Source organism: Chelmon rostratus, chromosome 1, assembly GCF_017976325.1.
Source record: "Chelmon rostratus isolate fCheRos1 chromosome 1, fCheRos1.pri, whole genome shotgun sequence".
Taxonomy (NCBI): Eukaryota; Metazoa; Chordata; class Actinopteri; order Chaetodontiformes; family Chaetodontidae; genus Chelmon; species Chelmon rostratus.
The window spans coordinates 17,307,946-17,334,188 of record NC_055658.1 but is presented as its reverse complement, the minus strand read 5'-3'; the positions used below and the strand labels follow the sequence as shown (position 1 = coordinate 17,334,188).

General features: G+C 40.1%; 1 protein-coding gene across 1 annotated transcript in view; it reads right to left on the bottom strand.

The window, feature by feature from the left end:
- The window catches only part of nedd4a (NEDD4 E3 ubiquitin protein ligase a), a 28,235-nt gene extending 7,490 nt beyond the window's left edge, over positions 1 to 20,745 (bottom strand). The window contains exons 1-13 of the mRNA XM_041953191.1: positions 20,541 to 20,745; positions 19,364 to 19,437; positions 17,656 to 17,734; positions 17,515 to 17,553; positions 17,237 to 17,290; positions 4,790 to 4,840; positions 4,308 to 4,369; positions 4,034 to 4,130; positions 1,997 to 2,160; positions 1,804 to 1,921; positions 714 to 881; positions 449 to 532; positions 76 to 195 (exon numbers count right to left, since the gene is read on the bottom strand). Coding sequence (XP_041809125.1) covers positions 76 to 195; positions 449 to 532; positions 714 to 881; positions 1,804 to 1,921; positions 1,997 to 2,160; positions 4,034 to 4,130; positions 4,308 to 4,369; positions 4,790 to 4,840; positions 17,237 to 17,290; positions 17,515 to 17,553; positions 17,656 to 17,734; positions 19,364 to 19,437; positions 20,541 to 20,585 — 1,155 coding nt within the window. The 5' untranslated portion in view covers positions 20,586 to 20,745. The remainder of the gene's footprint in view (positions 1 to 75; positions 196 to 448; positions 533 to 713; positions 882 to 1,803; positions 1,922 to 1,996; positions 2,161 to 4,033; positions 4,131 to 4,307; positions 4,370 to 4,789; positions 4,841 to 17,236; positions 17,291 to 17,514; positions 17,554 to 17,655; positions 17,735 to 19,363; positions 19,438 to 20,540) is intronic.
- Between the last annotated feature and the right edge of the window lie 5,498 nt (positions 20,746 to 26,243).

The following is a 26,243-nucleotide window of genomic DNA, read 5'->3' as shown; positions in this document are numbered from 1 at the left end:
CTGAACATGTTGGGGTTAGTTTACTGTACATACATTAACCCTCTATCAAAATCAATAAGAAAGCCCACTTTGTACCTGAATGAGGGGTCGCGTCCATGAAGTGGTGCGGCTGTTGTGGTTGACATAGTAGCGTCTTCCTTTGTTGTCTCGCTTCTCCTCCCAGCCTGGAGGCAGCCCAGTTGAGGTTGGAAGCAGCTATTGAATGACATAAAAATTGATTACAGTGATCAATACTGAAAACCCCAGGCTCATTTAGTAACACAATATCAACAAAGACATATATAACCTCACTAAAAGCACAGGAAATGACAGAAGCTGTGCTGATTAGAGAACATAACCGTGAATCTTGAACACTGACGTCTGTAGACTCATACAGCAACATTCTGATGTAAGACAGGTTTGGTAAAACGTGGGAAAGAGTGATTTGGAGAGGGACTGAAAAACTCACCACAGGATTAACGGGGTGTTCCTCTCCTGATGAAGACCGGACACTTCCTCTGAGACTGGAATGACTTGAATTACTAGCATGATCCTGCATCAGAGGGGAAGGATGTCAAGGACAACAATGATCATTTGGCCATGAAATGTGTATATATAATTTCCACTTCTCTCTCTCTCATTGAAAGCTAGTGGCTCATGTTAATGTCACTATGTGCACCTCTTCCTCTGACTTATGGTAACTGGAACCTTGTGCTGCACAGTAAATGACTCACTGTCTGGGAGGTGTGCAGCTCGCCAGCTGTGGCCCCTGAAATGTGAACGTTTCTCAGCTCGTCGCAGAACGAGTGGAACTCAGGCACAGGTGTGCAGGGTGCAGGTGATGCGAGCTGGTTGTTGCTGTGGTACAAGGTGGACTCGTCCTCTGTAATGATCTCCCAGCTCTAGAAGATAGAAGAGACTCATCAAGAACACACAGTGGGAGACTGATCCAAGGTTAGCTCTGCCACATTACTCAGTTTAAATATACAGTGTAAGCCACTGAGAGTTCTGTTTTAGAAACCTACAAGTTAGTTTGTTTAGAGTAAATGAAAGTGTTTATGCCAAAGCCTTCTGAGGAGAAGCCAGAACTACACTGCTACAAGCACCACTGCAACATCTGGTTTCAACATGGGATCCACAGAGCTATCAGAACCGGTTCACCTAAAAAGCATTTTAAGAAACTGCATTGTGGACAGGCTGTGTGATATTTTTAAACCTGCAATAGCTCTTTTTTTTTTGGCCACTTGGGGCAGTGGAATCGAGCTGTAAATACAATACTGACATATCATCACCTTTTAAGTTGATATGTTTAACTTGTTGGCTGACAGGTGTCTATTTCCACATCCAGCACATACAGAACAATGCTATCATTCAGTCCAATATTCACTCGCCTTTTAGTTCTCTTTTTGGTCCTGTTGTAAATATCTAGCTCATTAGCTGCTAAACGCTCCAGTATGTTCACCAGCTAGTCACTAACCGTCTGTCTGCTGTTTAGTGCTGAGCAGGTTGTGTACAACAGGTTTTTAGAGTTTTTTCACTGAAAACAGCTGCCTGCTGCGGTCAAAAACGATGCTATGAGAGCTACAAATTTACAAAATGAGCTGACTTAAAAGCTTTGTAGAATTAAAAACTTGCTGTCATTTGCAACCCCTTACTAGGCATGCTGGGATGCTAGAACTGTTTTGACGTTATGCAAACTTCTAGCATTTTAAAACTCTTATAAGTTGTTAAACAGAATGGCAAAATACAGGCAAGTCTTAATAGAACACAGTAATGCAAAACAAGCAGGACACAGTGAAAATGTGTTAAAGAAGTTAAAATCACCTCAGGAGACTCTCGTGTGGTGTTCTCATCAGGGTCTGAGATCTGTCTGCGCGTTATGAAAGCATGCTCCACCTCCATATTATTGTTCCGTCTTCTTTGCAACTCCACATCACCATCCCTATTTAGGACACACAGTATCAGTACTGCACCAACAAGGAAAGTTTTGTAACTTTGCTGGGGAGACTTTGCTTACTGCATTGTGGGTCGTTGCCACTGTGTGGTTCTGCTCTCATGATTGACAAAGTAGGTTCTTCCCAGGTTGTCCTGCCGCTCCTCCCAGCCAGGGGGCAGAGAGGGCAGCAGCTGGCTTTGTCTGGGACCTGACATGTCCTGAGCTTCCAGAAACTCCCAACCAGGCTGCACAACATAAACAAAACATTTTAAAAAAAGAGCACAAGCAGGATGGAGACAATGACATCTTAATGCCAGCTTTTTAATTGCACACACCAAAGAAGACTGCTTAAAATCATTCTAAAGAAATCATCAGCATATTTTGCAAAGGTCATGGACAGACCACAAGACAAATGCAAGTTGGACTCATGGACAAAGAATTATGTTAAGGAGACTATCCATGCTCTATAAGAACCCATAATACTGCTGTGACCTTCTATTGTTTAAACTGTTGTCTATGGTAAAAACAAGTGCCAATGCCAAGGCTTCACTTGACTTTTCAAAGAAATAAAGTTCTCTTAATACTTCAGCAAAACAAAATTTACATAATGCCATACTGTGTATGGTTGTGGCTTTGTAAGGTGAATGATTTGTGGAGACATTCAATGTCCAGCCACAATGATTTCCAAATGCAACAATGCACGACGATACGCAATCATTACCGCACCAAGGAGATTATGTTATCCATTATCCGGTAATAACTGTTTTTCTACTGTGAAAATCTGCAACATATTTAAATTCCAACATATCTAAATATCACATGAAGTACATGTGAAAATCCGGCTCTGTTTTTGCTGCTTCTCTGATCCCTGACCTCTCTCTTGCTCCTGTCCCGATTCGGTGAATTAAGGGTTTATTTCAACCAAATCAGAGTTGATTGTTGGAACAGTGGAAAGATGAACTAAGATGAATGTGGTGAGTTCTATTTTGTCGAGTTTGAATGAAGAGTGTTTTATGACGATAAAGTTACTGTTTCTGTAAATGGAGTCTGGTGGCTTTGCGAGAGCAATATATCGGCTGTTTCTGCTTAAACAAAAGGAACTTCACTCTAGCAAAAAGGTCTATCTCTGTAGGGATCCTTTCATAATGTTGTCAGACAGTTAGAAGAACAGTGTGAGCCTGTTACTTTTGGTGGATGTACTGTACACTGACAGGGTGCAATGGAGGGATTACACTGCATCCTGTTTCTTGGCTGCCAGCAGTAGTGCTCTCACTCAATAATGGACCAAGTCAAAAAATGATTGTCCCAATTAGTCACTTTCCCAACAAAAACATGTGACAAAAAGGGTCCTTACACACAAATAATATTTGGCTGGAATTTCTCTCATTTGTGTCGGACACTGAAATTTTCCAGGGCATGTGGATTTGTACCCTGATGCATGACGCAAAGTGCCACACATTTTAGCTGCTTTTAAAATGTGATGAATGGTTTAAAACGGTTCATTATACGCACAGACAATGTTTAAACTTACAGATTCAATTGTGCTCTATTTCTTTGTGTTCAAACATCAGGAAAATTAGTCATGAGGCACATCCCTAACATCCAGACAAATGTAGCGGTTACAATTACAGATTCACATAAAACAGAGGAGTGGCTATTGGCTTTGGCAGAGGTCTGTGCTCTCTGAGCGCCCTTCTAGTTCTACCTGCTGTAACAGATTCCACAGAGAGAGAAAAAACAGACAAGACACGAAACAAAGAAAACACTACATTATTTTGCAGGTGGCTTTCGATTGATTTGTTTTTCCAATTCGCTTGTTTTTGGCTGGTGGGAATTCAGAGCGACTGGAAACAAAAATCTATGAACTATTTAAATTGATGTTCTAACAAGTTGATTAATGATTGAGGCCCTGAAGCCAGCACTGACTGACTCTATCTGTACTTATTTCTGTCCTTGTGTTGCTGCAGCACCAAAATCCCGCCCCCTGGGGGATTATACAACTGACTGAGCTACTGTATTATGAATAAATATCAATACAGGCGAACTAAGCACAAGAGGATCTGTGATATTTTTGAAGATCATGAGATATATGTGGTTAAAAACATAAATCAAACTTACATCCTCAGTCTGATCTGCTGTTTCCTCCTCTGAACCAGGGTTTTTTGGCAGGTAGGTCATTTTGAGACGCAGGTGACCTTTGACTCTGGACTTGTGGCTGTGCGACAAACAGATTCATATTTTTTTAAACAAGGGAGAAATAAATACTGTCAGGAATGTTTAAAAATAAAGAATGAGCTGTGGCCTATCATTTCTCCTACAAATAAACATATGTAAAAATGGAATGTAAAACAGGGAAAGACAAAAGATTCAATAACCATGAAATCATGCCAACCTTCGTGGGTGAAGCAGAAAATCCTTGAATGTGTATGGCCTTTCTGTGTTAGGATTTTCTGTCTGAGAAAAAAAAACAATAAAAAGGAAATCTTTAACTCTCCAAACACTTTTACGGCCGCATGAATAATTCTGCTGCCCGGCCCTGCACCATAACACAGTATATTCAAATATACCATAGCATGAAATGATGGTGACAGCATACCACGAGGGCTAATTTGTGGGCGCTGTATTTATAATGAAACAAAGCAGGAACGTAACATAAACATGACCGACTGTGTTTCCAAAACTGTAGACGGCGATGTGGAACAGACACAAGAATAAGGGTGTGCGTGTTTACATTCACATGATGACACGGGTGAGACTGAGGTCGAGAGCATGTACAGTAAAAACTACAGTGAAAACAAAAAACAAAATACAGTCAACTCACTTGAACTCAAACGAGTCACAAAGAACAAGAGTTGCCTGCAACCAACGACTCACCGGTATCTGATTTAAGGGGACGTCCACCTGTCCCAGAAAGTCATCACGTGTCTGATAGGGAGAGAGAGTCACAGATGTTAGGATCATGACAATACCATCTCCTCATTCTCTCTCTCACACACACACACACACACACACACACACACACACACACACACACACACACACACACACACACACACACAGAGGACTGGCCTAGACATGTCTTCTCAGCCATCTTTGGAGTAATAAGAGCCACTGTAATGTCCCCATAGGAAAGACAGTGTGTATTTTTAGTTGTATTTTTTTCTCCTATCATATCTTTATCATATCAAGACAAACTATCTTATCTAATCATTTGATCATTAAAGGATTAAACATCTCTTGTCCCCATCTGCACGATTTTCCAACTTGAAACAATGAGTCATTGACTTGGGTCCATTTCCGTATTGATTTAGTATGGAACTGAGATAGGAGAGTGTTTTTCAGCCCACAGTGACTGGCTGCACTGTGTTATTGCGACAGAGACTCGGACAAAAATAATAAAGCATTTGTCAGATAAACTCTCTTTTTATTGAACACTTGACACATTCGCTGCATGCCCTTATCACAGCCGTTGCAGTTTCAAAGGCTGAAGGCAGACGCACTGTGGGAGTCAGCTTTGTGACCAAATTAACGCCCGTGCCGCGGCAGGTCAGACTGTCCAACAGCAGTATAGAGTGTTTATGTGAACAAATATAGATAGAGGCCTCCTTCGCCCTGCCCTTGCATTTCTAATAGTGCAGCCAAGTAAAAGCAGTTGAGTCCAGGTTAAAGAAAAGCTATGACTTGGAGTCTAAACAACCACGACATTCTTTACAACCATCAATATCATCCCTATATGTGTTTTGATTTTGATTTTAAATACAATAGTAGGTTGTTTTTTTTTGTTTTTTTTTTTACAACTAGTAATTTTATGTACATCATAAGCAATAAAGATAATTATTGGACATTTCATTGTCATTTCAAGTCAACAAATAAAGACGCACAAGTCTTACTGCAGATTGTTTGCAATTTTGTTGATCTAGAAATTAAAGCAAAGTCAAGGGCAGCACTTGCTGTTTGTCACTCAAGATAAAGACTGTCGGCTAAAATGGAAATCACAAGTGCACAAACCAGCGCGTCGACGAACAATTATTGTCATTATTGATAAATGTGCAGATTATTTTCTCAGTTTGTCCATTAATCATTTGATCTATACAATGTCAGAAAATATTGTGTAATTAGTGAATGCAACTCAGTCACGGTGACATTTAAACTTCTTCTTCTTTGTCCAAACAACAGTCCAAAACTTAAAATCATCCAGTTTACAATCTAGTAAAGCAAAGAAAGGCAGCAAATCCTGTCAACGGAGAAACTGGACCAATCTAATTGAATTTTTGCTTGAAAAATTATTTAATGATTAATAAGTTATCAAAATACTAATACTTAATTCATCTCAGCTCCGTACGCTCTACCATGCCAAGCATATGTAAAAGCACCTTGTAAACTTGTTAAGAAAGGCGCTATACAAACAAGGTTATTATTATTATTATTATAAAAAAACTGATGTTTAAGGAGGTGTCAGCACTCTGTGTCATTAATGTTGGCTGTATTTATTTACACATCAGAGTCCACAGGATATTAAGAAAGGATTTGTGTATCTTTTGATATTGTTTACATATGACCCCCACAACTGGAGATTTATGAGAATGTGAGACTGTGTACAGTATACAAAGCAGTGTGGTTTCATACAGAACATCGTCATGCACCATTTTCCTCTCCTTTGTATTTATGTTTACGGCAGTTAATGAGAGTAGAGAGGAAAGTGAGGAGTTTCTAAAATGTAATGACATGATAAAGCCTGATATCTCTTGACTGAGACACTACTTAAAGAGTTGAGGGACATTTCTAAACTTCACAACTGTGTCTTCCTGTCCCACAATGTGTCCATGCTGGTAATATCATATCATAGCATTTGTTTCCTTGATCTCATTTCAGTCAATACATCCAGTACATATCTTGGAGCGCAACCTTAAATCATCAATGCTCAGAAATTCTGCCCTTAAGATCCGATGCTGGCTGGTGTTACTTACAAATTTGGTAAGGAAATAGGTGAATTACTGTGCGTACACACACACACACACACACACACACACACACACACACACACACACACACACACACACACACACACACACACACACACTTTTCTATTAAGTGAAACCATCTCTTTCCTCAGAAACTTCCCGGATGTCGGGTGAGGTGTGGCCAAGCTCAACAAAGAGGAATTATATGCTTTGGACACGTGACCTGACAGCACAAGATAAAAAGTCAGCCATGGATAAATATCCATTTAGAGCATCCCTGAAGGTTCACGTGACACTGAATGCAACTCAGTTCAGCATATGGCATTAAGCAGTGCTGACCCAATACTGTATGAGGTTGTGGCAAACAGCTACAGACACATGTTTTTGTATCTGTGGTGCAAGCTTGATGACATCAATCTTAGCTCGGCAACGATAAACTGCTTCTAACAGGTGGACTGCAGCTTGTGAAACCTAAACTTCTGCAGAGCCGCCCAGCTAATGCTGATGGAGCAGGCAAACAAAGTTTCTGATGATGAGTCATGCTGATTAGGGACTTGAGGACAAATCTATGAAAACTATGCAATATAAGCTGAAACGCGTTACATTTTGGTAAAGAAACTCAGGGAGCGAATTAATGTTGCCAGAGCTGCAGAGACCAGCCTTGTTTTCCACACTAGAAACCATCTGCTGCTGCTGCAAGTCTGCAGACAGTAACATCAACTCTGATGGCCTGCACTGTTCATTTGTTGTTAAATGGAGAATGCATAACAACAACATACCTATTTCAACTCTTAAAAGAAGACAGATGACATAGTTTTCGTGGCTGCTGGCTATTTCCCATCATAAAATATATATTTTTTAAACACTTAAAGCCTAAAAATCAAGCTTGGTTCTGAGGCTATCAAATCTGGACAGTCCATAGTGGCATGTACTGTGGGTTATTTTGAACTCGTTGGTGTCCAGGAAATGTAAACACATTATTAAATGCGGACCATTTCCGCTACATCTTGGTTCTTTATCGAGTTAATGTCTGCTCACTGGGCTATAATAAAATTCTGTCTTGATTAAATTATGCCTTGTAGTTGTTCGCAATACAGCAGAGATCATTTCTAATTAATGCTTTTCACCTTCCTTGTGTGATGCGGTCATACCTGGTTGTTCATTAACTTGTGAGATGAGGCATGTGGCGTTATGAGGGGACTGCAGATAAGAACAGCAGACCTGGAACTTTCAGAAAAATTTCCATTGTGAATTGTGACTCATTTAACTCTATGTATCATTTTTTTCTTTGTTTTTGAAAAAGAAATCTAAATGAACCTGAGGTGATGCCACAGGAGTGAGAAATAATGTCACATTTAGTCTTTACAGACCAAGGGATAGGTAGATTATGTCACCTTAAATTATTACATTGCAACAATTGTAGCTGTTTATTTCCCCCCCTGTTTTGTTGTAGATATATTAAACATTGTTGTTGGGGCTGTTTGCAGACATAAGGTGATCCTTCTTACTGCTGCTGTAAACGGAAAGTCATTGGTGAGTATAAAGCTCATTTAGCCATAGTTCGTCAGTAAAATCACTACTTTTTTTGAAAAACGTTTCAATTTCTGGGGGAAGAGAAACTCTTAAAAACATCATACGTGCTGCTTAACTATTTTCCCTGTTTTCTGATTTATGATGTACTTTATAGTGAATAACACTGTTGTTGTCTCAGTGTGGGTGGACATGGTCAGACTGTAAACAAAGGTGTGCAGTGGACTAAATATGCATGAAGGACTATGAACAACGAGCTCAAGTAAAATTAATATGCAATACAATCCTGACTGCAAAAAAGTTGTGTTAAGTATAAAAACAAAATGTGATCATTTGCTGATCCTTTTTGACATATACTCAATTGAAAACAGCACAAAGACAATATATCTAATGTTTGACCTCATCAGCTTCATTGATTTTTGTAAATATCTGCTTATTCTGAATTTGATCCAGCAACACATTTCAAACAAGTTGGGACAAAAGCAACAAAAGACTGGGAAAGTTTTGGAACGCTCCAAAAACACCTGTTTGGAACATTCCACAGGTAAACAGGTTGATTTGGAACAGGTGATAGCATCATGATTGGGTATAAAGGGGGATCCTGGAAAGGCTCAGTTGTTCACAAGCAAGGATGGAGCGAGGTTCATCACTTTGTGAACACATGATTGTATAAAGGATGTTACTACATTAACTCAGGAACACTTTGTGAAACTGCATTCTGTTTTTATTGACGTTTTACACAGAGGCTCAGCTTTTTTGGCATCAGGGTTGTACTTGATAATGGCACTTCAGGGGCATTTTAAAGCGAGAAAATAAAATCTAGATTTACAAAAGCAAACTTACATCTTTTAAAAGTAAACAGACTGGCTAATTACTGAAGGAGACCTTGTTACTTGACAACTTGCTAAATGCAGGGGGGAGGCTGACACCTGATACTTCACAAACACTGCCTGGCAGGGCACCCACAGGGAAGGGACACACCACCCTTTTACTGGGAAAGGCTCACGCTCCCATCCTGCCTACATTACATTACCCCCACCACCCAGACACACACACCGTGTCCACAGATGGCTGGCATGACTGTGCGCTGCTCTAGTATCATGCTGTTAAATTTGAATCCACGGGACTGGGCAGTGCTACAGACCACCAGACTATCTGGAGTCAGGGGAAATATTTCAGAGGCACTTTATTTATATCAGCAAGGGGCACTGCTTTTCCCACCACTAAAATTAGCCTGAGTAAATACTTAAGTCGATTACTCACAGCGCTAACAGAATAATAAAAAAGGAGAACTATTATAAAGTTGAACATGTCTTCGCACACATCAATAAACGAACAGACTCACAAGATGAAAGATAGGCAGCTTTTCCTTCGCGCTTTTCTTGGAAACCAGTGTGCAAACAGATTTACTGTAATGTAACTGAATACCTCTGAATGTTTGTCCACATTGGGCTTGTTAATTGCATGACTTAGCTGTAGCAATCGTCTCAGTTACTAAAATTTTGCTCTAGCTTGTGGTGAGCCTAATAGCTGATGCTGAGTAAACAGAGTTTTAAGGATTTGAATGGCAATAGCAGTGAAGGAGAGCAGAATTACCACAACATATATATTTCCGACTAAACCACAAAAGCGGCAGAAAATTCTCTCTTTAACTTTCCTTTCAGCAACAATAAGCCACAGATCCAATATTGAGCATGAAGCCATCAATAATGTATTTGATATTTTCAGTATTCATGAAAATATGCTGTACATGAAAACAGAAGTCAGAGTAGTGTCACCTGAGCAGTCCAACCAAAACAGTCAGGAATCTACTTGAAGCAGTAAACAACAATAGCGGCAACTGCACAGTATCCCTTCACAGGGCCTTTATGTAACACATATTTGGACAAAATGCTTATTTAAAAGCTGTCTGCCTCTCAATTCCAGTTTCAGGCATCTCAACTTGTTCCTGATGGCCAGGGAGCATCAATTATTTCCAATAAAGAAACTCAACACTCACCTTGGTGTTCTGACCTGGGCTCTTCTCTGTATTATTCCCTTTTTGGCTTGTGTTTACGTCGGTAGCAGAGCTCGGCAGCTTAGCTGGACTGCAAGGAGACAAATGAATGTGCACATGTGGAGAGCAAGGGCTGCTGAGTTTTGGATTCGAAACGTGACATGAAATTCCAGTGTTAGCGTAGGGCACCTCCAGGGAAAAGCTCCTTTGTATGGCGCGGTGACAATGGTTTTCCTCATGCATTTCCTGGCCTTTTCCTGATGAACAGACCTTTGGATTTTTCTCTGGCGGTTTAGTTGAGGAGAACAAACAAGCAGAGGTACTACGATACAGTTTTTTGCGAGGGTCATGTTCGCCCTCGTGGTGTGCGGCTGGGTTAGGAGCATCAGGATATCCCACATTGACTGTAGCCATGGTAGTAGCTCCCTTCCCGGGTATCATTGGTCTCTGGTGGGCAAAGTGCAGTAGCACGCTACTAGAGTGACGATTCGATCTGTCTAGAGTTGATGACAGTTCCATTACTTTACTCCTGTCCTCCATTTTGCTTTTTGGTTCATCCTGTAAAGGAATATTAAATTGCACCATGTGTTTGGTGTCCCTGAACTCAGCTGAACAGTTTCCTTTTGGGAGACGACGACTGCTTACTGCTGTGGTGGTGGACCCTTTGCCAGTCACTTCCTCATCATCTTGTGTGAATTCAGATGGCTGTTGAGAGCCCCTCGCTGGTGGAAGAGCAGGCAGAGCCACAGGACTCACTGGGGAAGCAGGTGGGGTGCTGCAAGGGCTCTTTGGAAATATAACCAAGGAAGAGCACCGTCTCAGCGGGACCTTGAACTTGCGGCAGAGTAGACTCCTCTCCTGGGTGGTCTTATGCTTTTCCGGAGCCTCTGGCTCAAAGATACTATTGCTGCTACAGTACCCGGCATCGCTGGCCATGCTGCTGCTGCAAGAACCTCCTTCAGATCCACTACCTGCTCCTCCTTCATTGCCCCCCGGATCTCCATCCTCTATGCTGCCATCCAGCTCTCCACTGTGCTTTCCGCAGGGCTGCAGTGAGATCTGCAGAATGCTCTTCTTGTTACATCCTCCAGTGTTAACCCTGGGTATGAATACTGAAGAGTATCGCTGTAAATTAGCATAGTCTGGTGACAGAGGAGTCACCTTCAAGTGGACAGAACTGTGCGCCAGAATCTCAGCGGGGCTACGAGCTGGCACACTGACTCCGCTCTCCTCACCATGGCTGCTGAGGCTTTCTGACAGAGGGTCCGTGTTGCTTCTCCTTGACGCAAAATGCAAGCGCAGCCGACGTGCCATTCGTTTAACTCTCTAATCCCTGCAGCGTCGGCGAGAGCTGCATGATCAAACTTGCTGGTCGGAAAAAAGGAAAGCAAAGCAACTGCTCCGAGCTCTGCTCTGTGATCACAATCATTAGCGGCTGTACATTGCCAAAATAGCTCTGGTGACAACCTACATTCCTCTCCGGGCTGATCTCAGCTTTTAGTCAGAGGAGGTCAGTAGTTCTGCTTGGAGACATGACCCAAACACACGACCTTTGAAACTAGAGCAATCCCAGAGATTTGCCCCTTTAGGGGAATTAAGGAAAACAAAATTACACTAAAGCTTAAAGGACAGAGCTTCCACTGCTGACTTGCTCTATAACCTTAACTTATTTAGCGGTTAGTTAACTGTACCTCCTGAGTTTCAGACCGATTAATATCTAAAACCTGTTTACTCCTTTAGAAAAACCAGCATGGAAGCCCTCTATGTTGCATCTTAGACTGAAGCTCTGCTAAACTGTTACATCTGCCTCAGGCCACTCACTCGGGACTCTACTTCCTGCTGTAGCTATGCTTCTAATGTTTCTGCTGCTCTGTGCCCCCACAAATATTTTTACCCACTGCTATTGAATTACAGGAAATCAAAGGGAATGACTTTCAACATAATTCTGTATAAACCTGAGGACTGGGTTGCAAAATAAAACATAGCACACAATAAAACCACCATATCCAGTGAAAATATGCAGGAGAATGATTGTAAACTGCAAAAGTCATCAAACTCACTTCATGCAAAAGTACAACTAAAGCCATGGAATTTTATAGAAAATGTTTTTTTCTTGCAAAGAAACAAACAATTTGCTAAACAGAGATGCAGAGATGAAGTAATCTGACTACAGAAAACACAAGACGGTAAGAATGAGACAGAACTGGGATTGCTTCGACAGTTACGCGACACCTGTTAAATGACACCTCATGTAACAGTCAGCGCTGGTCTGATTTCCCTTCCATGGCTGTTGACAGTCCTATTTATTAATGGCAGCTTATTGTGAGCCAGGCCTATTTCAGGGTATTACTCTGCATCCAAATCAGTTTCAGTATAGGGTGTAATAGTAAGACACACAGCCAGGATAAAGACATGATTCACCAGAGGACACTTCAATGCTGCAGTGGAAGTCATAGCCTATTTTTTAAACCAACATTACAAACTACCAGGACAACTCGTGACCGGCTATTACTCACTCATCCAGCCAAAAGTCGGTTCCATTGATGGTGATAGGTAGGCCACAAGATAAGACTGTACACAACACAAAGTATGGTGTCATAGGTCAAGACTCATGAAAATGAACACTATGCCCGAAGGAAACACTGAAGGACAAGCTATATTTAATACAATCTTTAGAGAATGTGTGTGAGCATCATTATAAACTGTGTCAGTGGGGTGGGGTTAGACTTGAGGCCGAGCATGAGAGACAATGGATGGCTCTGACAATCAGAAGGAGAAGCTGTAATGAGTAGGGCTAACCAGCTGTTTAACCGTATGTGGTAACATCTCTTTATGACATTCTCTGGTTCCCCTCACCAGCACTCAGTGGCAAAACAAATCTACTCTGTCTGATGTGAATGGAGAGATTTGCCATATCTGGAGGAAAACAGAACCCCATCTTGAAGAAATGGCCATCCGAATTGACAAGGATCGGTACGAAGAACTGGACAGAGAATGCTCTGTGGATGTTGAAATGTGGCGAGAAACTGACCTTTGTATGTACATACATATTCATACATACTGTATATGGTTTCCCCTAATGCTCGTACAGTTCTATAGCATCTGTTGAATTACTGTTGGGTTAACTGTGATGTATTTAACTCTTTTACTCTTGTGGACTCTGAAACTTTATGTTGATCTTTCACTGTAGTTTGAAAAGCATGGTTGTGTCTCGTCTTGTTAGTCCTCAGCAGTCTGGGCAAACGTCTTCCTGAATCCTTCCTGACATTTATTTGTGCAGTTGGTTGCACAACAGCTATTTGCCATTTTATCACTGTTTTCCATGTGAATTCATGACGGCCATTCATTCAATGGGTAATAACCATGGCAACTTCTGCATATGGTGATGTTAGGTGCATACCCTCTGTCCATGCGTTCTCTGGAAGTGAGACAGGGTCTGCTACACAGACGTCTCCATGCCAGCGTGTGATATTTGAATGGAAACCCAGTTTTTTTATGCGTGTGATTCTGAATATGTCATCCACTGGTGTTTGAGAGTATGTGAGTGCTGCTGGAACGAGACAACTTGGAATCAGCAGGAAGGGCATTGTAACACCACGAGAGACCACATAATCTAACATTGCTGTTTGATTATATGGTCTCTCGTGGTGTTGCCTGGGACACCCCTCCTTCACATAACAGCTTGACCTGCTTATGAAACAGCAGCATGCTGAATAAAGGACACTCAGAAGGGCACTAGGTGAAAGGTTAAACTGTGGATCGCAAAAATGATTTTGAGGATTTGTCATTGTACAACAATAATTATATAATGAATAGCAAATAGCAAGCCAACAGGCTCTACTGGTAACACGAGGCAAATTAACAACATTCCTTCATTCTCTACACATTCCTGTATGCGTCGGAGCAGCTGTGACACATACGCGCACAGAAGCACGTTCACAGCGCTGACACACCCTCCAAATTACTACAAAATCTACCTGGAGCATGACAAGGCAGCCTTCAATCTGTCACACCCAGGCTTTTTTCCCCCACATGACTGTAAACCTGTGACGGACGACGTTCTAGCCAAACATTCAGCCAAACTACAAACAAAATAAACAAAGTGAAGAGCTAACCTTATGAGTGTGTGTACACTGTCAGCTTCTATTTATTTTTCATCGTGACCTGCTGAGGGACTGCAGACCAAAGTCAAATCTATGCCGAATCTTGTGCAACACCTCGAACTGCAACAGCTGTTCAATGTTGTACAAGCTGCTTCATACATCGCCAAGAAGAATACAGAATTACTACAGTGATCAGAGACATAACAGCTGAAAGGGAGTGGGATTAAGCAAGGACATGATTTTGTTTTCATAGCACAGCATTGTTAGTTCTAGACATGTAGAAGAGATACTTACAAACAGAGGGCCGACACAAAGCTGCACACTCACTTGATTCTACTGAAAATCTAATGTGCTGCTTCTTGTTTTATTCACTGAACAGACTCCACCAGTTTGGACAGGTTGATGAATCAGTGTCTCACCATGAGGAGGACATGACAGCTACTATGTGTAAAAATCACATCATGATTGCATGTCAGTACACAAACGGCAAGACATATTTCAAGAACTACTATTATCTAAAGTTCAACTAAAAACGGCAATATTTTTAACTGTTTTTCGGGCCAGAAAATAGCTCAAAAAGGGAATTAGAGTGGGAAAAAAGCTATTTCTTAGAGTTACAGACTACTGTAGCTTAAATAAAATAAGTTTACTACTTTATAGAATACCAAAGAAAGGGTTTTATATGTGCCTTTATATAATATGTGTGGATATGGAGCCACAAATTAATCCACAATGCAGAGTGTAAGTGCAGCTACACTACCTACTGGATGTGTTACTTTGCTCGTCCTGTATTGTAATGCTCCCATTAATCCCCAGATGTTATTTATAATTCATTCAATACATGTGTATATACACACTCAGTCTGCCTGTGGGGAGTGTGGTGACATTTAGAGGAGTCAAACTCTTTGGAATCGTTCATGTTGGCGAACTGCTCGACTGTGTTTATGTCACATACAGAGAGCACAGTTAGCAGCAAGGCTCAAGACAGCACTGCTCAGGTGTCCCAGGACCTGCTGTGCATCAGACCAGCACGAAACTGGGTCAGCAGCTCAACCGATATCAACCTGACATTCCCAAAAGCTTTAACATTGCTGTGCAGCAACTGTGTAATCAATCAAAGAACACGAGACGCCAGCATCTATAGTCACTGCGGTCTCCTGCCCCCTAAGTCAATCAACCGTCACGCAACAAACCAAACGTCACATTTCACCAAGCTGCTGCAACACACACAGAACACTGTGCATTTGTGTCATAACAGAAACTATTTAGCAACAAATTACCACACAGAATGCCTATCACCTGCATAATATTCAACATTCAATGTGATACGTGACTCTTTCAGTCTCCATCCACACTTGTACAGTAAGCAGCAGGTGTTAGGATGCCCTTAAGGCAGCCAGATTTGCCCATATTTACAGCTCTGAATAATGGTCTCCCAGGTTTCCAACAATATCACACATGCCATGGCAAAATAAGGGCGGCTGTATCAGGCAGACAAACCACAGTTAAACACTGACTGGAGGGTACCCTTATCTACACAAACATGAAACATTGCCTCGTTTGGCATTCAGGCTGTTTTGTGGTATACACACATTAAGTTATGTAAAAAAGATGGATGTTTTGATTTTGACAGATTTGTGTTAAAAGCTTTTCTGTTAGTCAGAGGAGGCCAGTTGTTCCGTTTTATATTTTCAAACCTTTGCGAGACTATTTGCTGGCTTGAGCATCTTTGGGCTGAGTGTGTTACAACTATCAATTAAAGACATGTCCCAAAGTAGCTCTGAAAATTGATTTCCAATACTTGGTCATTCTCAAAGATTTCCCCTGTCCAGTCCCCTGAATAAGCACAGTATAGTTAACTAAACACATGACCCCATAAATATAACAAACAACATCTGTCATGTAAAGGTCCAGGTGTAGCAGATTATCCACCTTTGGTACGACTGTCTTCCATGTGTTTTTACACTAAAATGAGACAAATAAAATTTTGTTTTTCACATCAGGAAACAGATGTGAACACATTATCCGTAGGTGAACGAGCTACAACAATTTCGTGATGTTAGATAGGTTTAAGCAACGTTCTTTCCTCTTAAAGAGGATCAAGTTTACTCGATTCACAAGCGGAAATAAATCCAAAACGTTCCCCAAAAGACCTCGACCTTGAGATCCTCAGGCAGAAGTCTTTTGTCTTGTTCCAGAGGCTGAAAACAAGGGGGGACAGAGCGTTTGTAGTCAGGGCCCTGAAGCTCTGGAACGATCTGCCTGACAAAATCAGGTCGGCTAACTCAGCATTCTCCCTTCTTAAAACATACTTTAATCACAGAGCCTTTCCTGATTTTATTTGAAGGTTTCTTTTAAAACCTGATGATTTTATGACATATTTTATTTTAATGCCTTTGTGAAACACTTTGTAACGTGAATTTTGAAACATGTGCTATACATACAGATTATTTTATTACTAATAATAATTATTAGCATTTTCCGACATTTTATAGACCAGATGATGAATCAAGAAAATATTCATCAGATTAATGGATAAGAAAAATCATCATTAATTGCAGGCCTAAAGTGAGCCAGGCCTTCCACACTTGCAATCCAACTACTTACAGTGAACATCAAATAATCTGCAGAGGAAAACTAAGTACTAGAGCAATTCCAAAGAAAATGTGGCCATTTTTTCAGTATTATCAAAATTATACACGTTACGGTTGAAAATAACTAAATAACTTACCAGACGGTTCTCATCAAACACCTCCAACAGCATACGATGCTTCCTGGGATCAACCTGAAGCATAACACAGACTTTATAGTCAAAATGCACAAGTACTGGTTCAACAATAGCATGACTTTAAGCATTGTATGGCTACAAATGATGAAAAATACAATAAATTAATCCAGTTTCCTGTTATAAAATTGCACATACAAGTGCAAAAAATATTCAAACAACACAGGAGATAAATAGATGCATTTTATATTTATGTTTAATGTTCATTTTTAAGTTTCACTTACTCTGAAAAAGAATTCTTCATTCCATTTCGGGTCCAATGTCTTCATGTACCATGAGGTGAGGAGGAAACATTAAATTAAATTAAAGTATGAGTAACCGCACAGAGTAAGTGTAATTGCAGATGCAGATGTTCACATACTCACCTTTTTTATTGTTTTAGTCTGAAGACTTGTGATTTCTCCATTGACAGGGTCATAGAGGGACAGTCTTGTATATGGATCACTGATAGAAAAAGGAAAAAACACTAAGAGTCAGCTATAGTCAATAAAGATTTAAACATTTATGATCTACTTTCTGCTCTTTGTGTGTATTAGGAGTTTGTGTGGTTTTTCTGTCACGAGTCTCCATCCACTTTCACTATACATCATGTCTGATCAGATCAGGCACTGCATTCAGAGCTAAGAAACATTAACTTAATGGCTCCAGCTTCTCTATGCTCAACGGAAAGTTGAGTTTAATTGTTAATTTATAATAGTTTGAGGTACTGTGACATGCATTAAAACCACATCCATCAATGGTATCCATTACCGATCTCAATGCCACTTTAGGCCTGCAGCAATATTGAAGCATTAGTAATGTATTAAGTGGCTGGTGTTACGTAAGAGTGATACTAACACAGAAATTTTAATTATAACATGAACAATTAAGCATACAGTAGGAGTAAATGCATAAAAATTCTCAAACACTGAAAAGAATGACCATTTCCTAAACTCTTGATTAGATGTTGTTGCTAGATTGGATTTAAAGGTTAGAAGAAGTTTTTTAACTGTTTAATCCGGAATTTTAAAGAAACAAAACAGGACGTGAAAAGGCTGTAGACAGGTCATTAAGGGGATGACATTTCCAAAGTTGGAGAACTGTTTTGGGTGTTTTTTTATAGTTAAAATTCCCAACAAAATGACACTGTAGACTAACCGGCACTCATTGCTAATTCATGCTACTGAAGGAAGTGCCGGTGTTGCAAAAGTCAGGGCTGTCTGCACAGAGAAGAAAAACCTTTTTTGAAAAAAAGAAAAAAAAAATTGAAGATTTGACTTTTTGACTGTTGTGAAAATGGCAAAAAAGATAATTTTAAGCATGTACACCTCCACTCCGTCCAAAATGCTAGAATTAGAAATGAAAATAAATAAACCAACATTTGTAGAAACTATCATGACCCAGAGTTTAATTGAATCATTCTTCTACAATAATACAGATTAGGTTACTCTGGATCTTACTGGGGTTTTGGAGAGAAAGGCGGACTCGGTCAGAATAATGAAATACAAACTGATTCATGGATCACTGTGTGCTGTTTGTTCATGAAACAAGTGTTGTCAAGTGTTGTTTACGGAAGATACAGAAGAAAACTGACAGGAAATGGCTACTACATATGCACAGCAAAATGATTACTTCAATCTTACAGATGAATAACATAGTCTAACATGACCAACAAAGTTTCTGTGAAATTAACATAAAAATTACTCATCAACAATTGTGATAAATCAATCATTTTTTACAGTAAATGCTAAAGAAAAAAATGTCTGCCTTATTAAATGCAAAGATTTGTTTTTGATATATCACTGTAAATTAAATACATTTGGGTTTTGTTTTGTGCGACACTACTCATAAGCATAACAGTACAAGTAAGTGTTAACTGTCTACAACAGGCATGCCCACACTATTGCATAAAGGGCCTTGTGGCTGCAGGTTTTCATTCCAACCAAAGAGGGAGCAGACTAAGCTCCACTGATTTAATCAGCTGATCTCAGCCTACAGCTGAAAATCAGGTGAACTCTTGACTGGGTGCAACAAAAACCTGCAGCCACACAGGCTTTTATGGAATAGTTTGGACATACCTGGTTTACAACTTACCTGGCTCCAAGTATATCTTTTTTGGCCAGCCCAATTCCTGCAATGACTTTCACTTTTAGAATTCTGGATTCCTCCTGAAATGACAAAAACATACTCATGAGTTTATTAATATGACAGCGTCATAAAGACTTGGATGGAAATAAAGTACTTCATTAATCTTGATGGAAAATTACAGGCACACATAAATCATAAACCAAGCAACACAAGGACAGCCCAAAGAGGTAGATAAGAAGATCAAATAATAAAAACATAAACTAATAAAGTTTTTATCTAGAATGTGAACTATAACTATATACAATAATCACAGACAGCGAATATTGTTTTGTGTTGGTATGGCACACACACACAGGTATGTACAGGTATGCTATAAACAGATGAGTATACTATAAAAATCAGCAGCAAGGTAATGAATCATAATAATAATACTAAACAAAACAATCCCCTTCTGTCTTATCTGATGAATCACAGAAATGTGACTATTTAATATGCATGCCTCTCACATGCATGTCGTGCAGACCCCCCCCCCCCCCCCAAGTTGCAAGGATGTTGCATCATCCTGACAATACTTCCTGACAGTACTGCACATTTCCCACCATAACCCCAGCCTCATTTATGCTTTTACTGTTAAGTTGGTGAATCATCATGAGATTTCGCAATGGGTCACACTGGCTTGGCGTGAAAGACTCCTGTAGGGCCCTGTTATCTGGACTGAGAGCTCTGGCAACATGAGTTTCAGCAAGATAATTCAGAGTTTGGGGGGGGTGTGTTTGGTGAGTGTGTGTTTGGTGAGTGTGTGTGTGTGTGTGTGTGTGTGTTTAGAGCAGGGTCCATCAGAGAGGCATGAACAGCTCAGGAGCCTGTTGGGTTTCCTGTCTGAAAAAGTCAACAGCTAGCGCTCTCTAATTAGGAAGTCATGGATAGCATTAACGTTAGCTGCGAAAAGGTAAAGCGCATTAACATCGGTTTTCTATCAGTAAGAAACACATTTCAGCTAACACAAAACTCTCGGTTTTGAGTGGACTAGCTAACGAGTTGGTTAGCTCGCTAATTACTTTTTCAGGACGTTTCAGTTCAGTTCGCGACAGTTAGCGTTAACTAGTTAGCCAGCTGGCTAACGACGTGATCACATGAGCAGGCTCATTAACGGCTGGTAAACGTGATAGGAGCGTTAGTTTACCTCATCTGTCTGAAGTCCTCGGATCTGTGGAGAAAGTGCAGCCATACTATCCTCGCCCTTCTTCCTCCCAGTGAGCGACAACAACAAGAAGACAGTGGTCCGGCCAAACAGAAGACTCTTGTGGTGTTTACTTACTACTCTGCCTCTATTGTGCCCTCTGTATGTTTACGCTGGTAGTTAGATACCGTGAACCTGACCTAGTGGTTAGCTGTGACACCGTCGTCACTCACTGTATCCATCCTCCTCCTCTTCCTCCTCCTCCTCTTCGGTTTCTTCCCTCCTCCTCCTCTTCTTGTTGCCCTCTCTCCGTCGCTGCTACAGCCTGAGAAACCCCAGAGGAGAACCAATGTAGGGGCAAGTGAACGCATCATCAATCTTTTAATGAGTGTATTTGACACCAATAAGAGGTTTAAAGACGTTCAAGTAAAAGTTGTAAAAGTTGTGTTTTGGTACGTTAATTAAAAGTATTCAAGTACTATCAGCTAAAAGTAAAAGCACTCTGGCTCCAGTCACTTGCATTGTTATATTATTATTGTTATTGATGCATTATTACGTTGTCCTAAACTGTGTTTTGCTGGCTGGAACTAGTTTTAGCTATGCTACACAGCCTATTGTTGGCTACTTTAATCTGTAGCAATATTGTATTTCAGTTTATAAGATGCCGATATAGATTGAGGAAAATATAAATCTCTAAAGTCATCAAATAAATGTACTGGAGCTAAAAGTATAATTTCCCTTTGAAATGTAGTGGACTGGAAATATGAGGCAGCGCACAATGAAATGACACAACTAAAATACCTTAAAACGTTACGTATGTACAAGAAAATGTATTCGATATATGTATCAGTGACAACTGACACTGACTGTATCAGTCTGCAGCTAAGTGTAGTGTAGGAGTTGGGACATTAGCTGAATTAATTTGAATTAAGGACTCAGATGTTTATTTGTCACACAGCGTACACAAGCCATATGTGTGGTGATTTGAATACATTTGTTAATGTGAAATTCAGGTTCTCCAAATTTCAGCCCAAAATCCAATCAGTATTGTCTGATTACTGCCACAGGTGAAAACTTGCATGTCAATTGTCAGTTATACGTCACATGAAAGGATTTTTTTGGTCGATGCTGATTCTTTTAAAAATCTGATGACAATATATCAGAAGCTAACAGATATAGATAGTATACTTACTACACCATTGCTTCTGTGTTTGTATCACAGGTTAGATTTCCTGCAAAACTGAAGCTGAGTATACTTCAATAAAACTGAAAGCGATGGCCTCTGGAAATTAGGAAACCGGTCAGAAAAGTTAAGCTTGAATCAGAACCAGTGGGAACCTCAACCAGAACAAAAACTAGTCTCACAAATGGTCTCACCATGTCTGGCAAGCTGCTACTGTAACTAATTGTGTGCAGCCATGCTTCTGGCTCAGACACAGGTCTGGAGAAACATAAACAGTAGTTGGTTAGAAAAGGGCAGAGAGGCTTTGGGCTGTCATCAATCAAACAGTCAGAACATGATGCTGGTGTTTTGTGCTGCGGCACGAAAAACAAGGGAGTTCATGTTACTCCCAGCAAGAAGGCTGAAGCCAGTTTCTAGCACAGGTTTAAATGTTACTATTACAGTTCGCTGCAATGTGTTGTTCAGTAAAACCTAAACATTTTGCACAAAAAACAAAAGTAATTTTAACTGTATTTGAAAATCTTTCTAGGAAGTGAATGGCAATCACCCTTACTTCAATAACTGTCTCTGAAGTGTGCGTGAGTAAGGGAGTGAACACCCAACTGTTTCAGTGGAGCTGCTCAGTGGACAGCAGTGTAGGACAGTAATTATACTTCTCACCTCCCACATACTGCATGAATGTGTCCACAGCTGACAGTAATCAGATATTTAATTAAACTTCAGACAAACGTCTAAATTCAACCATTGTACAAAGCCGCCCAGGTCTTTCCTATCTGAAGCAGGGCTGTTGAAGCAGGGCTTGAACCAGAATCAAGTTTGTGTGCACAGGAATTTGACTCCAGTTTAAACACTGCACTCAGTTTATTTGCATAGAAAAAAAAAATACAGGTCAGCAAGGACAAAAAAACAAAAGGCTGAACAACATGTTAAGCAGTGCAAAAATATGAAATAAGCAATATATTCCAAGAAGGCAATAATGTGCTGTGACAAAAACTAGTCACAGCAAAGTTTCAAAGCTTCATTCATAACGCAGACATTTGAATTGTAAATCAACTTTCGAATGATGCACATTGTAATTAATGATATTATACTATTGCTATATGCTGTATTGAAATTGAGGTTTTTGTGCAAGGATTGACATTTTTTTTATCACAGCATATGACAACAGACATTTGAAGCTTCAAATGTGACTAAGTGACCTTTGGTCCAGCTAACAACAAAAAACATGGCTGACTGAGATAGGGTAAGATAAGAGAGGTGTAATTTATCACATGCATGAAATCTGATGACATGAAATAAGTAGCTTTTACATCAGAGGGGTCACACCTTGTCTGCTCTCCCCTGTGCTCCTCTTTGTTCCTCTTGTCTCTTCACATTTCTTCTTCACTTCACTTCTCTTTTCCCAATCTTTTCCTGCCTTACTGTAATATTTTCTTCTCACTTTTTCCTTTCTTTTTTCTTCTCTTCATGTCTCTTCTCCTCTCCACTGTGCTCCTCTTTCTCATCTTTCCCTTTTTCTCATTCTCTTTTTTCTCCACTCTTCTCTTAGATCATATCGTCCTGTCCCGTCTCTTCTTTTCTCTCCTCTTCTTGACAAGGCTTTCCTCCATTCTTGTCATATTTTCTCTTCTCTTCTCCCCTTTAATGCAACTCCTTCTACCTTTTCTCCCCATTGTAATGCTTTTTTAACACATTGTTCCTAATATTACTATTAGAGCTTTTACCACTGCAGTTATTTCTTCCTCCTCTCTGCCTAGTGTGGACCCCTGCACCGAGGTCCTTGTCACTATGGGCTCATCTTGGTCCGTGCTGGGTGTTGATAGACATATGAACAGCCTTCCTTGGAGTGGTGTTACCATCGTTTTCTTTCTTTGCACAGAGGAACTTTACTGGGAGGCACGTTTGAGGTTCATGCTGTCCCCCCAGATCACACTTCCTCTGTGCAGACACCCCACCTGAGTCGTGGTGCAGCAACACGGACACAATTCTCACCACAGCATGGTCCTTTAATCCAATTCAAGTTAATATGATGCAGTTCAAATGAATTCTAATCAATATAAATCCATGTAAATCAGTTCAGTTTAAAGCAGTTCAAATAGATTAATTTCAGATCCATTCAAATGAATTCAGTTCATGGAAATTCAGTTCATTTAATTCAGAACAATTCAGATAAATTCAACTGAGTTTAGGTCAATTCAGTGAAAACTGAATTCAAGTTCAAGGTGAAAAACAAAAGGCTTGCCTTCATGTTCTGCAGCTCTCTTGCGCCACCTACTGCCAAACTGTTTTCTCCTCTTCATCAAAAGCCTGAAGTTCTTCACCCATTTTGGCTCGGGGCTCCATAACAGACCTGAGGCTCGCTGTTCCTCCTCTGACCCCGGGGTGTTGGAGCAAGGGGGGAGCAAAGGAAGGAGGAGAGGGGAGGCACTATGGAGAAACTAGAGGAGGAATTAGAAGAAGACCTATAGGAAGAGCGAGGGGATGGGTTAGGGGAGGTGCGATAGAAGTAGGGGAGGAGAGTAGTAAGTAGGGGAAAAACCAGAGGAGGAGGCTTGGGATGACCTGGAGGAGGTGTTAAGAGAAGATTTACAGGGCCAGAACCACAGGAGGAGAAAGGGGAGGAACTAATGGAGGATGAGCTAAATACATAAATCTTCCATTTAAAAAAGCCTTTTGTCAATGACAGTATGTGTTTCGTAAAAGTCCAGATGAAAAAAGTCACAGGTTGTTTCCCTCTCAAAGAAACCAGTGCCCTCTGTGGTGGCCCTGTGTGGAAGAAAATGTCATCAAGTGTCCTCTATGGTGCTCTAAAAGGACAGAATCATGTTGTAGTGCTCTTCTAGTGGAGAAAACGTGATGAAGTTCAATACATGCTGCCCTACAAGCTAGAAAATGAGTTGTCCTCTGCGCACCTCTAAATGGTTGAATAGTTAATGGTTTTTGTTTTTATTTCAGAGGTGAAGTAGTTATACTTTAAAACTGAGTCACATAATACCCCACTGCGTGCAGCCAGTGTCCTTTTTAAAAGAAATTTTGCCCCTGCCCCTCAGCAGTGGTAGCATGCAGTAAGTAGTTAAGAAATGCCAACAAATGACCTCTATTTACTAAGCCTCCAGAGTTTCATGCAAAGCCTTGCCTTTGTTTTAAGTGAATATTAATACCCCGAATTTAAAACAATTGGGACGCTGTGTGAAAAGTAAATAACAGAATGCAGTCATTTTCAAACAAACTGTGTTCACCGACAATGTGTTCCTGAGCTCATGTAGGAACATCCTTTATCCAAACATCCTTGTTTGTGAACAACTGAACCTTTCCAGGATGCCCCTCTCCATTGTCTATTGTCTTTGTGCTGTTTTCAATTGAGTATAATCAAAAAGGATCAGCAAATAATCACATTCTGTTTTATTTGTTTTCCACAGATAAATTTTGGGAATTGGCTGATTGGGAATCAGCAATGCAAAGAAACACTAACCCCAGAATACCGATGTACTTAAAAATGTTTATTAGTTTTAAAAAGTCTTTAAAAACCAGTATCAACAATCACTTCCCCTTATAAAAGAACTTGCTAAAATGCAAAAAAAAAAAAAAAAAAAAAAATCCCCTGTACACTGACCACAGCAACACAACAGTGGAGGGCAGTTCTACAGCTCTGAACCACTTTCAACAAGAGGAAGGGTAAAGTCTTCGTCAAACACAAACATCAGTGCTAACCAAATAAATGCAATTGTTGTCACAGTAAAGAGAAATATATAAACTGAGAGAACGGATTCAAAAACTAAACATGAGTGTGGAAAGTTTGTCTAAACTGCTCCATATTCAATTATACTGCAAATGAGATTATATATTACAATAATGTAATCTGCTTTGACAGTAGTTTTACTAGATGTTGACATTAATATTACACCATGTAATTATGGATAGTCACATTTCCACATTTCAAAACATGTGCAAATATTTTCTGGGATAATTTCCTGCCAAAATCCAGTTCTGAAAGGTTTTGGATCACAAGCAGAACCTTGAGAGTTTTCTTACGTACAGTTTTCTCACTATTCACCACAATGAACAAATCATATTGAAAACAGAACTGTATATGATAGGTGATGCTATGACACTTAAACAGTATGCTACAAAACATCATAACAGTGCAAGTCAGATTATTGTGAATTCACAAGGTTATATGGTTTGCAAGGTTACAGTTTCTATACAACAACACACTCTAAATAAATAGTAAAACAAACACACACTGGACATCGGCCCACACATCCAATCTGTACAACAAATAAAGCGAGTCACTCAGGCATCTAATGCTAACACAGAGAAACAGTTCATGGATACATTTGTGTTTTTTTGCCATCCCATAAATAAAAATATTATTTACCTGTTGGATTTACAAAAGCATCAACGATAGTAAACAAAGTTATCCTTAATACTGTCCTGATGTAGTAGTAATTTTATAAAAGACAAAATTTCCAGAACTGCAAACGTCACCAATTTTTCCACTTATGTCCCAGTTTATCTGTCAT